This window comes from Protomyctophum bolini (genome assembly GCF_963924005.1).
Source record: "Protomyctophum bolini genome assembly, chromosome: 4".
Lineage (NCBI taxonomy): Eukaryota > Metazoa > Chordata > Actinopteri > Myctophiformes > Myctophidae > Protomyctophum > Protomyctophum bolini.
In genome coordinates, this window is record NC_137865.1 from 44766430 (window position 1) to 44785242 (window position 18813).

The 18813-nt window shown below is 46.3% G+C and overlaps 1 protein-coding gene across 1 annotated transcript in view; it reads left to right on the top strand.

Annotated features, from left to right (window-relative positions):
• The window catches only part of jph3b (junctophilin 3b), a gene marked incomplete at its 5' end in the record, with an annotated part of 49018 nt that overhangs the window by 29339 nt on the left and 866 nt on the right, over window positions 1-18813 (top strand). Inside the window, 5 exons of the mRNA XM_080762256.1 lie at window positions 6308-6432; window positions 8309-8434; window positions 8471-8848; window positions 9656-9764; window positions 10161-10713. Coding sequence (XP_080618382.1) covers window positions 6308-6432; window positions 8309-8434; window positions 8471-8848; window positions 9656-9764; window positions 10161-10713 — 1291 coding nt within the window. The remainder of the gene's footprint in view (window positions 1-6307; window positions 6433-8308; window positions 8435-8470; window positions 8849-9655; window positions 9765-10160; window positions 10714-18813) is intronic.

Below are 18813 nucleotides of genomic sequence, written 5' to 3' on the forward strand. Positions count from 1 at the left end.
CCAGCTGTCACTCTCAACATGGAGTATCAGTATATTATAATAAGTAAATTAAGTATAATAAACCAATCTTTGTGTTCACAAACACAAACCCGGAAAGCTGGGCATAGCTTTATTATCTCAGACTCACGGGCCAGGTGTTATTTCTGGGGAGCCAGTTTTGGACCGCAGGCCCCCCCGAGTTAAAGCGATGAACATACAGTAGTCAAAATAAGAAACATTAACGAGGACATCAAAGGAACAGAGCGGGACCTCATGGAGCTCACGTCGCTGTGGTGACATCCTCAGCACTGAGAGAGTAACATTCATCTGTCCGTCCTGGATGGATGGTTGTGAATGCAGAAGCAGGGCTTCTCAACAACAGGAGCATTGTTGTCCTGGATGGTTGTATAAATGCAGAAGCAGGGCTTCTCAACAACAGGAGCATTGTTGTCCTGGATGGTTGTGAATGCAGAAGCAGGGCTTCTCAACAACAGGAGCATTGTTGTCCTGGATGGTTGTGAATGCAGAAGCAGGGCTTCTCAACAACAGGAGCATTGTTGTCCTGGATGGTTGTAAATGCAGAAGCAGGGCTTCTCAACAACAGGAGCATTGTTGTCCTGGATGGTTGTAAATGCAGAAGCAGGGCTTCTCAACACCAGGAGCATTGTTGCACGTTGTACCTGTACATGCTGCCCCACTTGCTGCTGCCCAGGTCGAGGTCTATAACCCATTCTGACCTGAGATCAGATTCATACGAGGTTTCCACTGGACACACACTGGTCTGATTAACCCATTCTGACCTGAGATCAGATTCTAAAAAATGTCACAGTCGTTCTTCGATTAAAAAAAAAATAGCAGACCTACAAGCTCGTAGCGCGCCACTCGGTGGCGCGCTATGAGCTTGTAGATCTGCTATTTTTCAATAGCTAAAGCATAACATGATGCTAACACCAGAATGGGTTCCCGTTCAGAATGGGATAAAGAGCAGCATCTGCAGCAGCAAATATCTTGTGACTGAGCGAGTTTCACCTCCTCAAGGTTTCTCCTGTCTGGGTGTTCCACAAGGAAATACCCTGTTGTTGTATCCTGTTCTGGGACAGAGGAAGACATCAGGGAAAGACAGACCCCACGAGAGGGAGGGAGGGAGACGGAGAGAGGCTGTCCTCTCCTCCTGCTATACTGTATCTGGGTTAGACAGTTTGTGTGTGTGTGTGTGCGTGTGTGTGTGTGTGTGTGTGTGTGTGTGTGTGTGTGTGTGTGTGTGTGTGTGTGTGTGTGTGTGTGTGTGTGTGTGTGTGTGTGTGTGTGTGTGTGTGTGTGTGTGTGTGTGTGTGTGTGTGTGTGTGTGTGTGTGTGTGTGTGTGAGCATGTGCGTGTGTGTTTTCAGGACTTTACTAGAGGCGCACACACTCCCTAGGTGCCAATAAAGAACCTCTGCCCCAAACTTTCCAGAACGGCCTGTTATAGCGCCACTAGGAGGCCGACTTTTGAAAAACACATTGTTTTATATTACGCCTCCATATTTTGTTACACATCGTTACACAGTATCTCTATAGTCATGTGCTCAAGACAGATCTGTCCGATATTTCATATTCCATCCTGATTGGCTATAACATTGCCTTTCAAAATTTGCAGGATTGGCCCGTTTTGAACAAAAAGCCTCAAATCATGAACGCAGCATGCAATTTACGTGAAATCTATCACAGACGTTGCTACTATAGGCTGAGGAATATATCCCATCTTTTTCACATGGGCCTGTTATAGCGCCACCAACAGGTGGATCTTTGCTAAACACATTTTTGGAAACAAAATGCCTCAAATCATCCAATTGCCATCGAAGGCGTATAAGAAGAAATGGCACCCTTTTCACATTGGCTTATTAACCCATTCTGAACGGGAACCCGTTTTGGTGTCGGCATCATGTCATGCTTTAGCTATTGAAAAATAGCAGATCTACAAGCTCATAGCGCGCCACCGAGTGGCGCGCTACGAGCTTGTAGGTCTGCTATTTTTGAAAAATCGAAGAACGACTGCCATTTTTAGAATCTGATCTCAGGTCAGAATGGGTTAATCAGATCAGTGTGTGTCCAGTGGAAACCTCGTATGAATCTGATCTCAGGTCAGAATGGGTTATAGAGCCCCCAGGAGGCCACAACCTGACCTGCCCTGGTGGAGACCGGTGCCCCGAGGGGCACTTTTTCTACTTCACTTTTGTACTGCTGGTGAATGTAGACGTTAAGTGGCGAGCACTAACAGCTGACGCTCTTAAAGAGAGAGAGAGAGACAGGCAGACTGGCTGCTCTGCGAGTACAAAGCCTAACCCACTCACGTTATTATTGCATCATCGTTATCAGTGAAATGGCCGATTCCGATATGCGATTATATTGTGCATCATTACTTGCGCAAAGCAGAGCACGCAAGTACTGCGATCGGCTTGGTATGTACGTCGGTGTATTCCACCACCGGCCAATGAGGGACCACTATTCTCGATGACGTAACTAAAGTATGTTTCGAAATTGGTCTAAGGTCAATAGGGGGTATATGTATCGGCTGGGTATGTATGTATGTATGTCTGTGTACTCCACTGGGCCAATAAGGTGATCGGCTGGGTATGTACATTACAGTATGTATGTCGGTGTACTCCACTGGGCCAATGGTATAAGGTCAATAGGGGGTATGTATGTATACATGGCCTACTTGTGTGCATGGTGCAAGTTGGCAGCTCGACAGAGTGCATTTCTAGTTCTCTACTAGGAATACTTGAAAGATTAGGGTTATACAGATGTTTGGCCGATCTACAAGCTCACAACGCGCCGCAGCGTGATGCGCTGTGAGCTTGTAGATCGGCTATTTTCAGCATGCAACCTGAAGTTGTGTACTAAAATCAGACAAGAAATGTGACTAAAACTAAATCAAATTTGTTGAAATTTTCGAGATTTTCGAGTGGTCTCTGATCCAGAAAGAAATGATGGAGAGCAACTCATTGGAGCGGTGCCTTGGAGTCGAGCACAGTTGTTGACTTAACCCATTCTGACCTGAGATCAGATTCATACGAGGTTTCCATGGGAAACACACTGGTCTGATTAACCCATTCTGACCTGAGATCAGATTCTAAAAATGTCAGTCGTTCTTCGAATTTTTCAAAAATAGCAGACCTACAAGCTCGTATCGCGCCACTCGGTGGCGCGATATGAGCTTGTAGATCTGCTATTTTTCAATAGCTAAAGCATAACATGATGCTAACACCAAAATGGGTGCCCGGTCAGAATGGGTTAAGCACGGCGGGTTGTAATTATGGTAACGGGTCAGGTGGTTACCCAAACCATCTGGGCATTAAAAATAGATTGTGGTGGACACGAATCCTAATTTAGGTGCGCGCTCGTCCAGATGCCCACATGTCCCTAGTGCCCAGTTGTCCAGGTGCCTACTCATTTGTGTGTGTGTGTGTGTGTGTGTGAGGAAAGGAAAGGAAATGTACTATGTTTACCCAGGGTAACTGGACTAAGCATCAGATACTTGTTTATAGCCAGGCCCTGCTTATTTCATAGAACATTTCATGGTAGTTAGTGGTTCAATGCCTTGTCCAAGGGCACTTCAGCGGTGGTAATTCTTAACGTGTCGGACCGCTGATTCGAACTGGCGACCTTCCGGTGTCAAGACCGCTCCGCAATCCGTTCGGCCACCGCTGCCGCTGTGTGTCTGTGTCTGTGTCTGTGTCTGTGCGCGTGTGTGACCTGAATGCGACCCCAATCAGCTGCAGGGGTCAATGGATCGTACTACCAACAGAGAGACAGACAGACATACACTCGGTCACTCATGGGACCGCTCAAAAAAGACTTACTTTAAACGAAGGACAAAGTGTCTTTCTGCTCCCCAGAAATAACTTAAGAGTCCTGGAGCGTCTGATTCTTGAGCCCCTGCCCTCCCTCCAAAAAATATATATATACAGACGTACATTACATGTTATGTTATATTATGGCATTCCTATGGTCACCATATATTGGCTGTGCGTGTTTGTGCGTGTTTGTGCGTGCATGTCATTTGTCTCATTCTGGGTTGCATGTCTATTTTAATGAGATTCGTCAGGCGTAACGGGATAACGGTGTCAGGGGGCCAATCCCAGGCGTTGGAGCGCACAGCTGCGTGACGTTATATTTGATTGGCACGGCCCTGTTTACTAGCTAAAACTAACTAGTTATCTATTTGTATTTAGTGTTACAACGCTGTTGGTTTTCAGTTACCTAAAAGAGACACTATGCTACCTTAAATGTCCAAGGTTAAAGTCGTTTGTGAAACAGGCCTGCTGTGATGTCAGTGTGCCCTGCTTATGTCCTGCTGTTAATATTAGCATGCTTCTGCAGAGTCAATAATAGTTCTCCTGTGCACAGCCACTTAATACCAGCGGTGGAACAATTACTCCACTGTGGCTCAGGAGGTAGGGCAGGTCGTCCAATGATCCATGGGTCGACGGTTCGAATCCCGGCTCCTCCTGTCTATACATGTCGAAGTGTCCTTTATGGGCAAGACACTGAACCCCAAATTGCTCCCGATGTGCTGGTTGGTACCTTGCATGGCTTCCGCCGCAATCGGTGTGTGAATGGGTGAATGTAATGGACACTCTATGTAAAGCGCCTTGGATAAAGGCGCTATGTATATAAATGCACCATTTACAATTTACCATTTATTTACTCAAATGTTTTACTTACGTAAAAGTATCAATACTGCAATGAAGAAATAGTCTGTTGTCTGTATTCTGTAATCCAAAATGTAGCAAAAGTACAAAAGAGTAAACGTACAGAAGTATTGACATCCATTCCAAATGTAGTTAAAGTACCAAATGTAAAAGTACTCATGATACAGAATGTCCCATTTAAAGTTTTCAAATGTAACAATCTTTTGAAAATAGCAGATTTAATTAAATGCATGTACTGTAGGTCCTGCAGGTCGGCTATTTTAAAATGGCCGATATCTATATTAGGGCTGATTGGGCTGAAGTGTATTTCTTTTAATAATAATTTAAATCTACAAAGTAATTCACTAACTAAGGTTAGAAGTAGAGTAGAAGTAAAATTATTGGATATTGGAAATTCTCCAGTAAAGTACCTCAAAACTATGAGAGCACAGTGTTACGTACTGTACTGTAGCTGCTGGTCCTGGTCATATCTTTGCTGTAGTGTTGTGTACTGTACTGTACTGTACTGTACTGTACAGTAGATGTTGGTCCTGGTCATATCTTTGCTGTAGTGTTGTGTACTGTACTGTACTGTACTGTACTGTACTGTACTGTACAGTAGATGTTGGTCCTGGTCATATCTTTGCTGTAGTGTTGTGTACTGTACTGTACTGTACTGTACAGTAGATGTTGGTCCTGGTCATATCTTTGCTGTAGTGTTGTGTACTGTACTGTACTGTACAGTAGATGTTGGTCCTGGTCATATCTTTGCTGTAGTGTTGTGTACTGTACTGTACTGTACTGTACTGTAGCTGCTGGTCCTGGTCATATCTTTGCTGTAGTGTTGTGTACTGTACTGTACTGTACTGTACTGTACAGTAGATGTTGGTCCTGGTCATATCTTTGCTGTAGTGTTGTGTACTGTACTGTACTGTACTGTACAGTAGATGTTGGTCCTGGTCATATCTTTGCTGTAGTGTTGTGTACTGTACTGTACTGTACTGTACAGTAGATGTTGGTCCTGGTCATATCTTTGCTGTAGTGTTGTGTACTGTACTGTACTGTACTGTACTGTACAGTAGATGTTGGTCCTGGTCATATCTTTGCTGTAGTGTTGTGTACTGTACTGTACTGTAAGGACATATCCACCAGATTGAACAGGATGTTTGGCACATAATGAGAGAATAACTCTCTACGGTCATTAGCTGCTGACATGGATCCGTGACTGGACAATATTATAATGAATCTATTAAAGAGTACAATTGAACACGATAGCTTATCCCATTCTGACCTGAGATCAGATTCATACGAGGTTTCCACTGGACACACACTGGTCTGATTAACCCATTCTGACCCGAGATCAGATTCATACGAGGTTTCCACTGGACACACACTGGTCTGATTAACCCATTCTGACCTGAGATCAGATTCTAAAAATGTCAGTCGTTCTTCGATTTTTCAAAAAATAGCAGACCTACAAGCTCGTAGCGCGCCACTCGGTGGCGCGCTATGAGCTTGTAGATCTGCTGTTTTTCAATAGCTAAAGCATAACATGATGCTAACACCAGAATGGGTTCCCGTTCAGAATGGCTTATTCGTGCTAAATAGTTCCAGACACTTCATTGTGCGTGTGTTGTCCGTGTCGTCTCTCTTCAGGACGGCTCACGCTCAGGGCAAAGCGGAGGCAGCGATGGGAGCGGCGCAGAAAGCCCAGGAGGAGAGTCGCATGGCCAGAGTCACCGCCAAGCAGTTCTCCCCTTCCTTCCAACACCAGGGGAACGGCATGGGCACGCACGGTATGGACACGCACGCACACACACACACACACCGTATCTCCATCCCTAACCTTGACCATCACCACCGTACATCTTTTTTTTTTTTATGATCAGTACCTTATTTTAGATTTTTTACAAACACATAAAACAGAGAACTTAAAATACAAACACAAACGACAACAGCAGAGTACGTATTCATGGACAGGCAAGATAGATGAGATAAACAAAAAGGAAAAATCAAAATCAAATTAAAATGTGAAAATAGTTTACATTATTTACACGACCAGACGCAGCATCATCAACCGTATCATAATGTGTAGTAATACAATAAACAATCAAGAGGGCATTGTCTGACCATGGATCACACCAAGGGACCTGCAACATGACTGAGGAACACGTCCCACTTCAGATATCACCACTGTACATCTAACGGTGACCATAACCTAACCTTTGATTCCAAATCTAAACGTAAACATGGTTGTAATTCTGCTGCTGAACCTATGTAAATCCAACACTATTACTAAACCTAAAGTTAAAAACCTAAATGTAGACTAACTACTGTATGCCTAAAAATAAAGCTAAACCTCCTGTCCTTGAAAAGTGAGGGCAGAGTGAGGAAAAAGTGCCCTTGTCTGCCATTATCTTATTTCAACATAATCTGTGTTCTTCAGTTACTGGAGTGTGTGTGACTGCACGCACACACGCACGCACACACACACACACACACACACACACACACACACACACACACACACACACACACACACACACACACACACACACTACTACTACTACTGTAGTGTGTTGATGGTAAAGGTCAGTGTCAACCACGCTCCAGTTTGTAACTACATCAACGATGCGGTTATAATCTATTTCTAATGGATAGAAGCCTTGGCCTGGAAGAGAGGTCATCAGGTGGTCTCCAACATTCCTAGAGTGTTTCAACCCTCAACCACTACTACACTCTCCAGTTGGCAGTCATTGCAAATCACTGTGCCTTTCATCCAGGCTTCCAGCCACAGAGAGCATTCTGTCTGTGGCACAGCACAGCCATCACAGCACAGCCATCACCAAGGTGCCACCGGCATCAGCCACAGACAGCCAACAGGGCACCGCATCCATGGAGTAGTGCCCTGCCGGCTGCCTGCCAGGTGCAGCCAAGCAGCCACCCCATCAACCTCCCTCGCCCCGGGGCACCCCCCGCGGACCGGCCCATTGTTCTTTCTCTCATGCCAGAGTCAACAGGAGGCTCTCTCTGCCTTGTGTGTTCTCGGGGGACATCAGGCACTGAGAGGTCTCTAGGACTATGGCTTACTTCCTACCTATAGGGTCCTCTTACGTCTCACCAGACTGTTCATCTGTGCGGTGTGCATGTGTCCGTCCTTGTCCACACTTTACTTACTCTGGCCTTACTCTGGTGTATTTTAGTCAAGGGAGCCTTCTCTGGCGCCCGCTGGTCTAGTGGTCCACATATAGGCTCTGGCCTGACGGCGTGTCGCGTATTCGAGTCCCGTTCATGACGCCCCTTTGCTGAATGTCTCTCCCTCCCTCTTTCCTGTCCGTCTTCACTGTAAAAGCGAAAAACAAATCTTTAAAAAAAAAAGGGAGGCTTCTCTGCGTCTGTGTCGTCGTTGTTGTTGTCGTTGAATCTGTCCTATCGATTCTCTCTCTTCCTCTCCTCCACTCCGGAGACTCTGGGGATATTTCTCATTTGTGCCTTGTGTAGCTTGCTTGGTGCCCTCTGGACACACACACACACACACACACACACACACACACACACACACACACACACACACACACACACACACACACACACACACACACACACACACACACACTACTACTCCCCGTCTCACTTTATCTCTATCTTCCCCTCCAGGTGTGGACCTGCAGCGTCCGAAGCGCCAGGTGTCCAGCGAGGTGGAGTGCGAGGGAGGGGGCGTGTCCAGCAGCATGGGCAGCACGGCCGACAGCCCCGACGACCTCTACGCCCTGCAGAGCGGCGGCGAGGGAGGGGGGGGAGGCGGGGGAGGGGGAGGAGGGGGAGGGGGCTCGGACGAGCCCACCTCCAACGACACCACGGCCAACGCCACGCCCGACCACGGCGACGACGACCTCAGCCCCGCCCCCTCCTCCTCCTCGCCGCAGCCCGCCCCGCGCTCCTCCAACCACTCCTCGTCCTCCTCCTCTGCCCCCCCGCCGCCGCAGCGCACCAAGAGCGCACGCTTCCACCGCCAGGCGGCCGTGGACCACGGGGGGAGGGCGGGGGGAGGAGGAGGAGGAGGGGGAGGTCAGACGGAGATCCAGGTGCTGGTGGAGGGAGGAGGAGGAGGGAGAGGGGGAGACGTGGGAGGAGGAGGAGGAGGGAAGGTGGAGGAGAATCTGCGCGGCAACAGCTGGAGCGAGGACCAGCAGATTGGTAGGCCTGCATGTCACACTTATTACATCATTAATCACCTAATGGCCATTATTGCCTAATGGTCAATCGTTTCCATGTTGAAAAAAAAAAATGTCCAGATAACATTTTTCAAAAATAGCATAAATAGCAGATCTACAAGCTACACTGGCACAATGGTACGCTGCCATTTATGATCAACTAGAGCAGTGCCCATTGGGCACTGGCCTACTTGGAACGATGCAAGTTGGAAATGCTTGCCCCACCCATGCAGTTATTATGTCTCTGTCCCTTGTATGCCCATATATGGAGCTCTTTGTCAGGCATGCCCAAATGTAGCGTCTATGCGGATGTCAGAACATCATCTTGACGGCAGAACTGGCCAGCTCCATATATGGAGATCTAGGGGTGCATGACCAATTGGCTAATTTGGGCCCTGTCAAAGACCCTGGGCAGGATGTGCGTAAGCTTCATGCGTACGTATACGTATGTATCTATGGCATACGGTTCTGTCCCCAGTGTAGCCCGGCCGCAAAAGGCAAAACAGAATTACATATTGTGTAGCGTTCCAATGTTCAACGCAAGAAACACAATTAATCCATTTTGGGTGTTAGCATCATGTTATGCTTTAGCTATTGAAAAATAGCAGATCTACAAGCTCATAGCGCGCCACCGAGTGGCGCGCTACGAGCTTGTAGGTCTGCTATTTTTGAAAAATCGAAGAACGACTGACATAGAAACATAGCTTTTTCAGAAAACTAAATGGGTTAAATCGCAATTATTTGTGTGGTGCAAAATTAATGGTCAACTTAAAATGTGTGAATGTGACAGGCCTGCAAAGTGGAGGGACGTCGGACGGGGGCCGGACTAACGGACACCACAGGCACAGCTCCTCCAATCACAAGTCCAGAGAACACGGCTCGTCCAATCACAGACCAAGGTTATTATAGTTTTGGATTTTTCGTTTTTCGTTTAGTTTTTAGTTCGTTTTGAATTAATTAGATTCATCTAATTCAGTTTTAGAGTGGATTTGCTCTTTTTTTATTCTTTAATTTTTTCATGAAAATGCTCTTTAGTGTTATTTTTATGTTTTATTTTACTTATATATTTGCGTTATTTGTCAGGTGCAGGATTCAAAACTATAGTGTCATAAAAACGTAACAAAAGACAACAAAATGTATTCAGTTAATTATTAGTTATCATTTGAAAAAGATTATACATTCTAGTTTCCTTATTTAGTTCAGTTAACGAAAACGTTTTTATTTTTTCCGTCTCCCAAATCTTTAGTTTTGGTTGTGCTGTTTTTAACTCTATCCTGTAACCCTTGTTGTCACAGACTGGCCCGCGGCGACAACAGGTGGACGCTGGACGGCGGCTCGTCCCTGCCGTCCAGCGGGGCGGCGCCCTGGGCGACCACCGGGGGGCGCCGGCGGCTGCACGCCGGCCGCGGCGGCCGCCTGCTGGAGCAGGACGAGGAGAAGCTGAGCAACTACGAGATGGAGATGAAACCGCTGCAGCCCAGAGACTCCACTACCCACAAGCCCCAGGGTGGCCACCACCACGGCGGGGAGGAGACGAGGCACCACCACGCGCACGCACAGCACGGAGGACACCACGGGGACGCCGCGGGCCGCTCGCACGCCGCCACGCAGAGACAGAAGCATAAGAGCCGCGACAAGGAGGCCAGGGAGGGGAGAGAGGGCAGGAGAGAGGGGAGTAAGGACTCTGTGGCGCACAGCAAGCAGGACGCTGGTGGTGGTGGTGGTGGTGGTGGTGGTGTGGGTCCCACGGGGGAGAGGTTGGGCTCGTCCAACCTCGGCCTCTCCTCCACCCCCATCACGTCTGAGCAGAAGAAGAACCAAAGTCTCACGCAGAGCAAAGGCAACTCGGTAAGTTACGCTCATCCAGATCCACACTGTGCTGTTACTGTATATATAACTGTATATTATGTCATTCAGACTCGGTAAGTTACGCTCATCCAGATCCACACTGTATATATAACTGTATATTATTATGTCATTCAGACTCGGTAAGACGCTCATCCAGATCCACACTGTGCTGTATAACTGTATATATAACTGTATGTTATGTCATTCAGACTCTGTAAGACGCTCATCCAGATCCACGCTGTGCTGTAACTGTATATATAACTGTATATTATGTCATACAGACTCGGTAAGACGCTCATCCAGATCCACACTGTGCTGTATAACTGTATATATAACTGTATGTTATGTCATTCAGACTCGGAGGACTGGATCAGCGCGTCCGTGTTTCGGTTCCCAGCATTGTGTTCCGGGTTTATTACGCGGGTGAAACAGGCTCTCCATCTCTGTCCCTCTCTCCCTCTATCTGTCCCCCTGCCTCTCTCTCTCTCTCCCCCTCCCCCTTTCAACCCCTCTCTCTCTCTCTCTCTCTCTCTCTTTCTCTCGTGTGTGTGTGTGTGTGTGTGCATGTGCGTGCGTGCTCTCGTACTGAACATCAGTTTGTGTTCATTACCATACATTGATTTGACTAAAAGGATTTGTGGACTACATACGATCAGCAATGACATAACACAATGTTTTCTCGCATGTTAAAGATACAATCCGTTATGTCCACTCTCTCCCTCTCTCTGAATGGAGAGAAGGGACGAATTAACCCCCACAGGGGCGGGGCCCCTGGGCCGGTAATTTTTGGACGGCCCCCATAGCGCGCGTGCGACATTTTCATGTTTTTATCATCCTTTTGACCTACATTTAACAAAATCAATGGCCAATGAAGGGCCCCAGGAGCCCTTTTCAGGGCGTCAAACCTAGTACAGCACGGTCCAATGTCCCCGAAGGGCCCCTGAGAGCCAAGGACCCCTGGGCCACAGCCCCACTGGCCCAATGGCTAATTTGTCCCTGATGGAGAGACAAAGACCTCCTCCTCCCTGACAATATCGCAGAGACCGTTTGTGTCAGGTGGAAAGGACACAAAAAGTCACTGAAATGGGTTTTAATTCAAAAACTTCAGAAACAAGCAAGGGGCAGGCAAAATATCAAATACCGTAGAATGCAAAAAGTCAAAAATGTTTGAATCAAACGTGGGCAAAAAGCCAAGTCTGAACTGAACGGTGTATTTGGAGAATACTTAAGGCTCATACATAGTCTGGATTTTCGGTGGTTAGGTGACCACCGAACTACAACATGACGTCACGAGCCGCGGTGAAGAGCAAACCACCGCCACCGCTCCAGCCCTTCTCTCTGTTTTTACTCGCCACCGCTCAACGTTATTTCGCGGTGGTCGCGGTGGTCGGCTCACCACCGAAAATCCAGGACTACAGTATGAATAGACCTTCACACCTCTAGTCCTAGACTCCTACCCGACATTTCAAACCTCTCCGAAGAGCTATGACCAACTCCAACCTCCATTAACACACTCTACTATACGGCTTGGTTAATATTAAGTTAATTAAAAAAATGTATTCGTTAAAATAAATCCCAGATTGTGGCTTTGTATAATCCTCGGATGAGGCTACACAGGGTTTAGCAAGCCTCGTGAAATAAAGACATATTTCCGCGCTGTGATCAAGCGGCGGGTGGATTGGATTATGCTGTTCTAATGGAATCCTCTTCCGTCTGTCTTCAGCTGGTGGACGGCTGTAAACAGTAATCCAGGATAAGTAGTTACAACAAACATCTGCTATCAAACCAGGTGGAAAATCAATAATACGCACGCAGCGGCGGAAAGTGACTATAAGTACATTGCACTTAAGTACTATTTTGAGGTATTTGTGCTTTGCTCAAATTTTCCAATACTTTTACTTCTACTCCACTTGTACATCTCGGATCCAGATATTGTACATTTAACTTCACTACATTTATTTAAAAACTGTCATTTCTATAGTTACTTTGAAAATTGAATATTAATATTACACACACACACACACACACACACACACACACACACACTTTTATTCTCCACACATTTCTATTCTTTATTTGAGTCCACAAATTACAATTATTTCTCCTCCACACAGACAGATACACATGGCTCCTTCTCCTCCACACAGACAGATACACATGGCTCCTTCTCCTCCACACAGACAGATACACATGGCTCCTTCTCCTCCACACAGACAGATACACATGGCTCCTTCTCCTCCACACAGACAGATACACATGGCTCCTTCTCCTCCACACAGACAGATACACATGGCTCCTTCTCCTCCACACAGACAGATACACATGGCTCCTTCTCCTCCACACAGACAGATACACATGGCTCCTTCTCCTCCACACAGACAGATACACATGGCTCCTTCTCCTCCACACAGACAGATACACATGGCTCCTTCTCCTCCACACAGACAGATACACATGGCTCCTTCTCCTCCACACAGACAGATACACATGGCTCCTTCTCCTCCACACAGACAGATACACATGGCTCCTTCTCCTCCACACAGACAGATACACATGGTACACCTTCTCCTCCACACAGACAGATACACATGGTATACCTTCTCCTCCACACAGACAGATACACATGGTACACCTTCTCCTCCACACAGACAGATACACATGGCACCTTCTCCTCCACACAGACAGATACACATGGCTCCTTCTCCTCCACACAGACAGATACACATGGCTCCTTCTCCTCCACACAGACAGATACACATGGCACCTTCTCCTCCACACAGACAGATACACATGGTACACCTTCTCCTCCACACAGACAGATACACATGGTACACCTTCTCCTCCACACAGACAGATACACATGGTACACCTTCTCCTCCACACAGACAGATACACATGGCACCTTCTCCTCCACACAGACAGATACACATGGTACACCTTCTCCTCCACACAGACAGATACACATGGTACACCTTCTCCTCCACACAGACAGATACACATGGTACACCTTCTCCTCCACACAGACAGATACACATGGTACACCTTCTCCTCCACACAGACAGATACACATGGTACCTTCTCCTCCACACAGACAGATACACATGGCACCTTCTCCTCCACACAGACAGATACACATGGCACCTTCTCCTCCACACAGACAGATACACATGGCACCTTCTCCTCCACACAGACAGATACACATGGCACCTTCTCCTCCACACAGACAGATACACATGGCACCTTCTCCTCCACACAGACAGATACACATGGCACCTTCTCCTCCACACAGACAGATACACATGGCACCTTCTCCTCCACACAGACAGATACACATGGCACCTTCTCCTCCACACAGACAGATACACATGGCACCTTCTCCTCCACACAGACAGATACACATGGCACCTTCTCCTCCACACAGACAGATACACATGGCACCTTCTCCTCCACACAGACAGATACACATGGCACCTTCTCCTCCACACAGACAGATACACATGGCACCTTCTCCTCCACACAGACAGATACACATGGCACCTTCTCCTCCACACAGACAGATACACATGGCACCTTCTCCTCCACACAGACAGATACACATGGCACCTTCTCCTCCACACAGACAGATACACATGGTACACCTTCTCCTCCACACAGACAGATACACATGGCTCCTTCTCCTCCACACAGACAGATACACATGGCACCTTCTCCTCCACACAGACAGCCCAAACTGAGCAATAATTTGGCAATAATTTGGCCCAGGCTTCCAAATATCAATATGCAGAAACACACACACACACACACACACACACACACACACACACACACACACACACACACACACACACACACACACACAGACATATAGATATGTCGATTCAATGATTGATTGATTGATTGATTGAGCGATTGATCGCTCTAGATATAACACAACAACCACACCAATTCTTGCTGCACCTTAGTAACAGTGGATTGGCAAAGTAGCTCCTTCCTCTTAGAAGGTCTTCTATTGGTTAACCAGCGCTCCTGTTGCTAGGGAACAGCTTATGCCTTGCTTCACCGGCAGCCAATGGGTGGCCGTGTGTCAGTGACAGTGGGGGGGCTGGAGGGGGGGGGGGGTTGAAGTGTAGGGGGGGATGTTTTCATCTGCAGAGAGAGAAGCAAGGCGTCGCTGATAAACCTTGTATCTCCACGTTTCAAAACACAGAGATAAACCTTGTATCTCCACAGTTCAAAACAAACCCATTATGGACCTGGGAACTGATGCTACAAAATGTCTTCTAAATCCTCACATTCATCAGCGGTGCTCAAACTATTTCATGTCAAGGACCCCAAAGATTATATGGAATTGGCCGTCGAAGATTTTTGTTCTAGGGACCCCCCCAAAAGCAAAAAGATTGAGTTAAAAAAACCGTTTGCTGAATATATTCAAAGATTGTTTTCATGAAAAAAAGGAAAAAAAGAAGAAATAGCAGATCTACAAGCTCATAACGCATAACTCTGTGCCGCGCTATATGAGCTTGTAGATCTGCTATTTCTGAGAGAAGTGTTGAAATGGTTAACCCATTCTGAACGGGAACCCATTTCGGTGTTAGCATCATGCTTTAGCTATTTAAAAATAGCAGATCTACAAGCTCATAGCGCGCCACCGAGTGGCGCGCTATGAGCTTGTAGGTCCGCTATTTTTTGAAAAATCGAAGAACGACTGACATTTTTTAGAATCTGATCTCAGGTCAGAATGGGTTAATCAGACCAGTGTGTGTCCAGTGGAAACCTCGTATGAATCTGATCTCAGGTCAGAATGGGTTAAAAGCTATAAGGTGACACAGATACGTCCTCAGGTCTAAATGGTTAAAAAGAACCAGCCCACTAGCTCGCAACATGTCGCACGTGAGCTAGCGTGTAGTTCAGCTATTTTGGGGGAATTTTCTCGAAGTGGAACTTAAAGTGGTTAAAATGTGTGTTTCATAAATGTTGAGCTAATGTGGAACGTATTATTGACGCGAGAGCTTGTCACAAAATAATAACTACACCACCGGATCATTTGAACATTTCGAACACAGGTTCCTTTTTTTATCCACTTAGGAAACAAGGTTTCTGTCCGCCCTGACTGACGGTGACAAAGTCAGAGTTATTATAATAGGCTGACAGCTTCACAGCGTAACACAGATACTACTGTACACACACTGTCCAATCCTCAGTGTTGATTAAATGAACTGTGTACTGAGAGTGTACTGTACAAACACTTGGCTCGCTTGGTTAACATTTTGCACGCTGTGTCGAGTTACAGGCGGGATAAGTGAACACAGAGGATACATTCACTGGAACACCGCTGTGTTCACTGTCACAACAAGACAGTGGGTTTTCAACCATGTCTGCATCAAAGGTCATTTTAGACCCATAGCTTAAGAATGTTATCGTTGGATAAGATGTTGTGCACAATTCCACGCTGTATTGATGAGGTACCATAGGAGAGATAACGGCCAAAACGTTGATTAAAATAACAATTCCTCTCCATTCTCTAATTGTGTAGACTACTTGTAAATTAAGTAGTGCCCCGATGTTTAACAAGAATTTAACCAAATGAACCGTACAAAATTAAACCAAATGGACCGTACGGGTCGATTTGGTTTCATTTCACGTTCTCAAGAGTTAAAGATTGAGGTTCCATTTGGTCATTTTTCTATGGAGACCACCTGAACCCCCCCCCCCCCCCCCTCCAGGGATCACTGGTGGTCCTCATGCCACAGGTTGAAAACCACTGAGCAAAGACAGTGTATATATATATCGCTGGTGTCAGTGCAGGAACAAACCTCTTATCTCCAGATTTCATACTTTTCATTATGTTTTATTTTATTATGAACGATGCCCTGTACTTCGTCATAGAGGTGTGCATCGGCACTTCCCTCACGATTCAACTCAATTAATTTACGATTCATATATTCATAATTATAATACGACGCATGGCAGAGCATCATTTAGGCTTCGATTATTGATTATGTCACGTAACGTTGCAGTATATGCAGATCGTCATTGCTGAATCGATTTACTTTTGACACCACCGCTTCGTCATACAGTATACTACCGTGTAAGAAATCGTTAAAAGTAACAGTTTGGCACATCTTAGGTTTCTCCACCCGTCATCTGTGATAATATACTGTCCCTCGCGTGGACTTTAAGCACACATGTATGCAGGAACATGCATGAGTGAGTACCCACGCACACTCAGATTGAGCACACACAAATTGAGCACACATTACTGTATGCAGAGTCAGACACTTGCATGTGTGGACTACAGGCACAAATGAATACACACACACACACACACACACACACACACACACACACACACACACACACACACTGTTTATGTATGCATACAGACATCCACACGCATATACGGCATACTAGATGCAGTATTCTGAGTATACATGTAGATATTGAAACCTGAAAAGGACACACACACACACACACACACACACACACACACACACACACACACACACACACACATACACACTTGTTATTGTACTGGTTGGCCAAGGATATTCTTATGTCATCAAGGATAACCTCAGTTATCGGCAGATGCATGACTGTAAGAGTGTTTTAAGCCTGTGGTTAAATGCTTATATGCAAAATGATGTACAGAGTAGACTAGTAATGAGGAACAGTTTATATGGAGCTAATTAAACTGCATTCAATAATCGGTCACAGGGGGTATACCACACTACCATTTCCTCCTTTGTTGTATTTCCCCCTCAAAGTTTGCCCTAATGACCTGGACCAGGCTTTAATCGTACATACTTTTTCTGCTCCCAGAAATATCTTTACTTACAGTAACGTGGTAAGTAAAGATGGGAGCAGCGAAAGGTGTGCAGGCTTATTAGGGTATATATAGATGTGCTCTGGGTATATATAGGTTGTACCTTTACTAATGGACAGGACAATGAGATTATAGAACAATGTACATGTTCACCACAGCACAATTGTTGTTAATACAGAGTAAGGGCCGATTCATACTCCGCTCTAGTGCCGAAATGATTTTCAGTAGCACCGAAGAGGAGACTTTAGGACGGTACCCGCCTCCCCGAACCTCAAATGACGTCACATTGTAGTCTCTACAGAGCCGGAGCGACTTTTATTCGGCTCTAAAATAGGAGTATGAATCGCGCCTATAACACCGTGGTACACTTCAAGTCAGTCTTGTTTCCTCGGGACCCCACATGACGGGCATATTGTAATGTTTCAGTGACCAACATTGTGTACATTACAATGATGTTGGGTCCTACTAACCTGACTCTGCCAGATTGCGGCAGTATTGATGATATGCACACGGCTGCCATCTTGCCAGCAAGGTGGTGCAACTTCCCATAGACAGCCCATTCATCCAAACAGAACAGTACCTAATTGTATTAAATAACGTCAAACTCACCAACATTGCAGCTGTACGGAAAGCTTGAGTAAAAATCCACTGCAGACATGTTATGAGCTACTCCCTGTCAAAAAATTCCTTGCAGAAGATTTTTGAGTGGTGCAACCACTCCAAGGAACAGCAATGTCTGTTGTTAACCTACTCCCCTATGTGTGTGTGACTATGAGTAGCAGTAGGGGCAAAAGTGGCGCTGTTGTGCCAGAAACAGAGAGAGAGACAGTGCTGCACTGTTGCCTGCTAATGAGAGAGAGAGAGGGATTAGGGGGGGGGGCAGGGGGAGAGGGGAGTTGCACCACTCGGTTCACACGGGTGTGATTTTTTTCTAAGTGCTGGAGTTTGGAAGTGCTCGTTGACTCAAGGCTCATACATAGTCTGGATTTTCTGCGTTTAGGTGACCACCGAACTACAACATGACGTCACGAGCCGCGGTGAAGAGCAAACCACCGCTCCAGCCCTTCTCTCTGTTTTTACTCACCACCGCTCAACGTTATTTCAGCTCCGGTGGTCAGCTCACCACCGGAGCGGTGGTCACCTCACCACCGAAAATCCAGACTATGAATAGGCCTTATCACTCAACTGTGTATTGTGTACCACCTGTTTAGAATTTGCACATCACCGTGTTCCTCACTGACTCTTTTTTGCGGAACGAGCACGCAATCTTTGTTGCT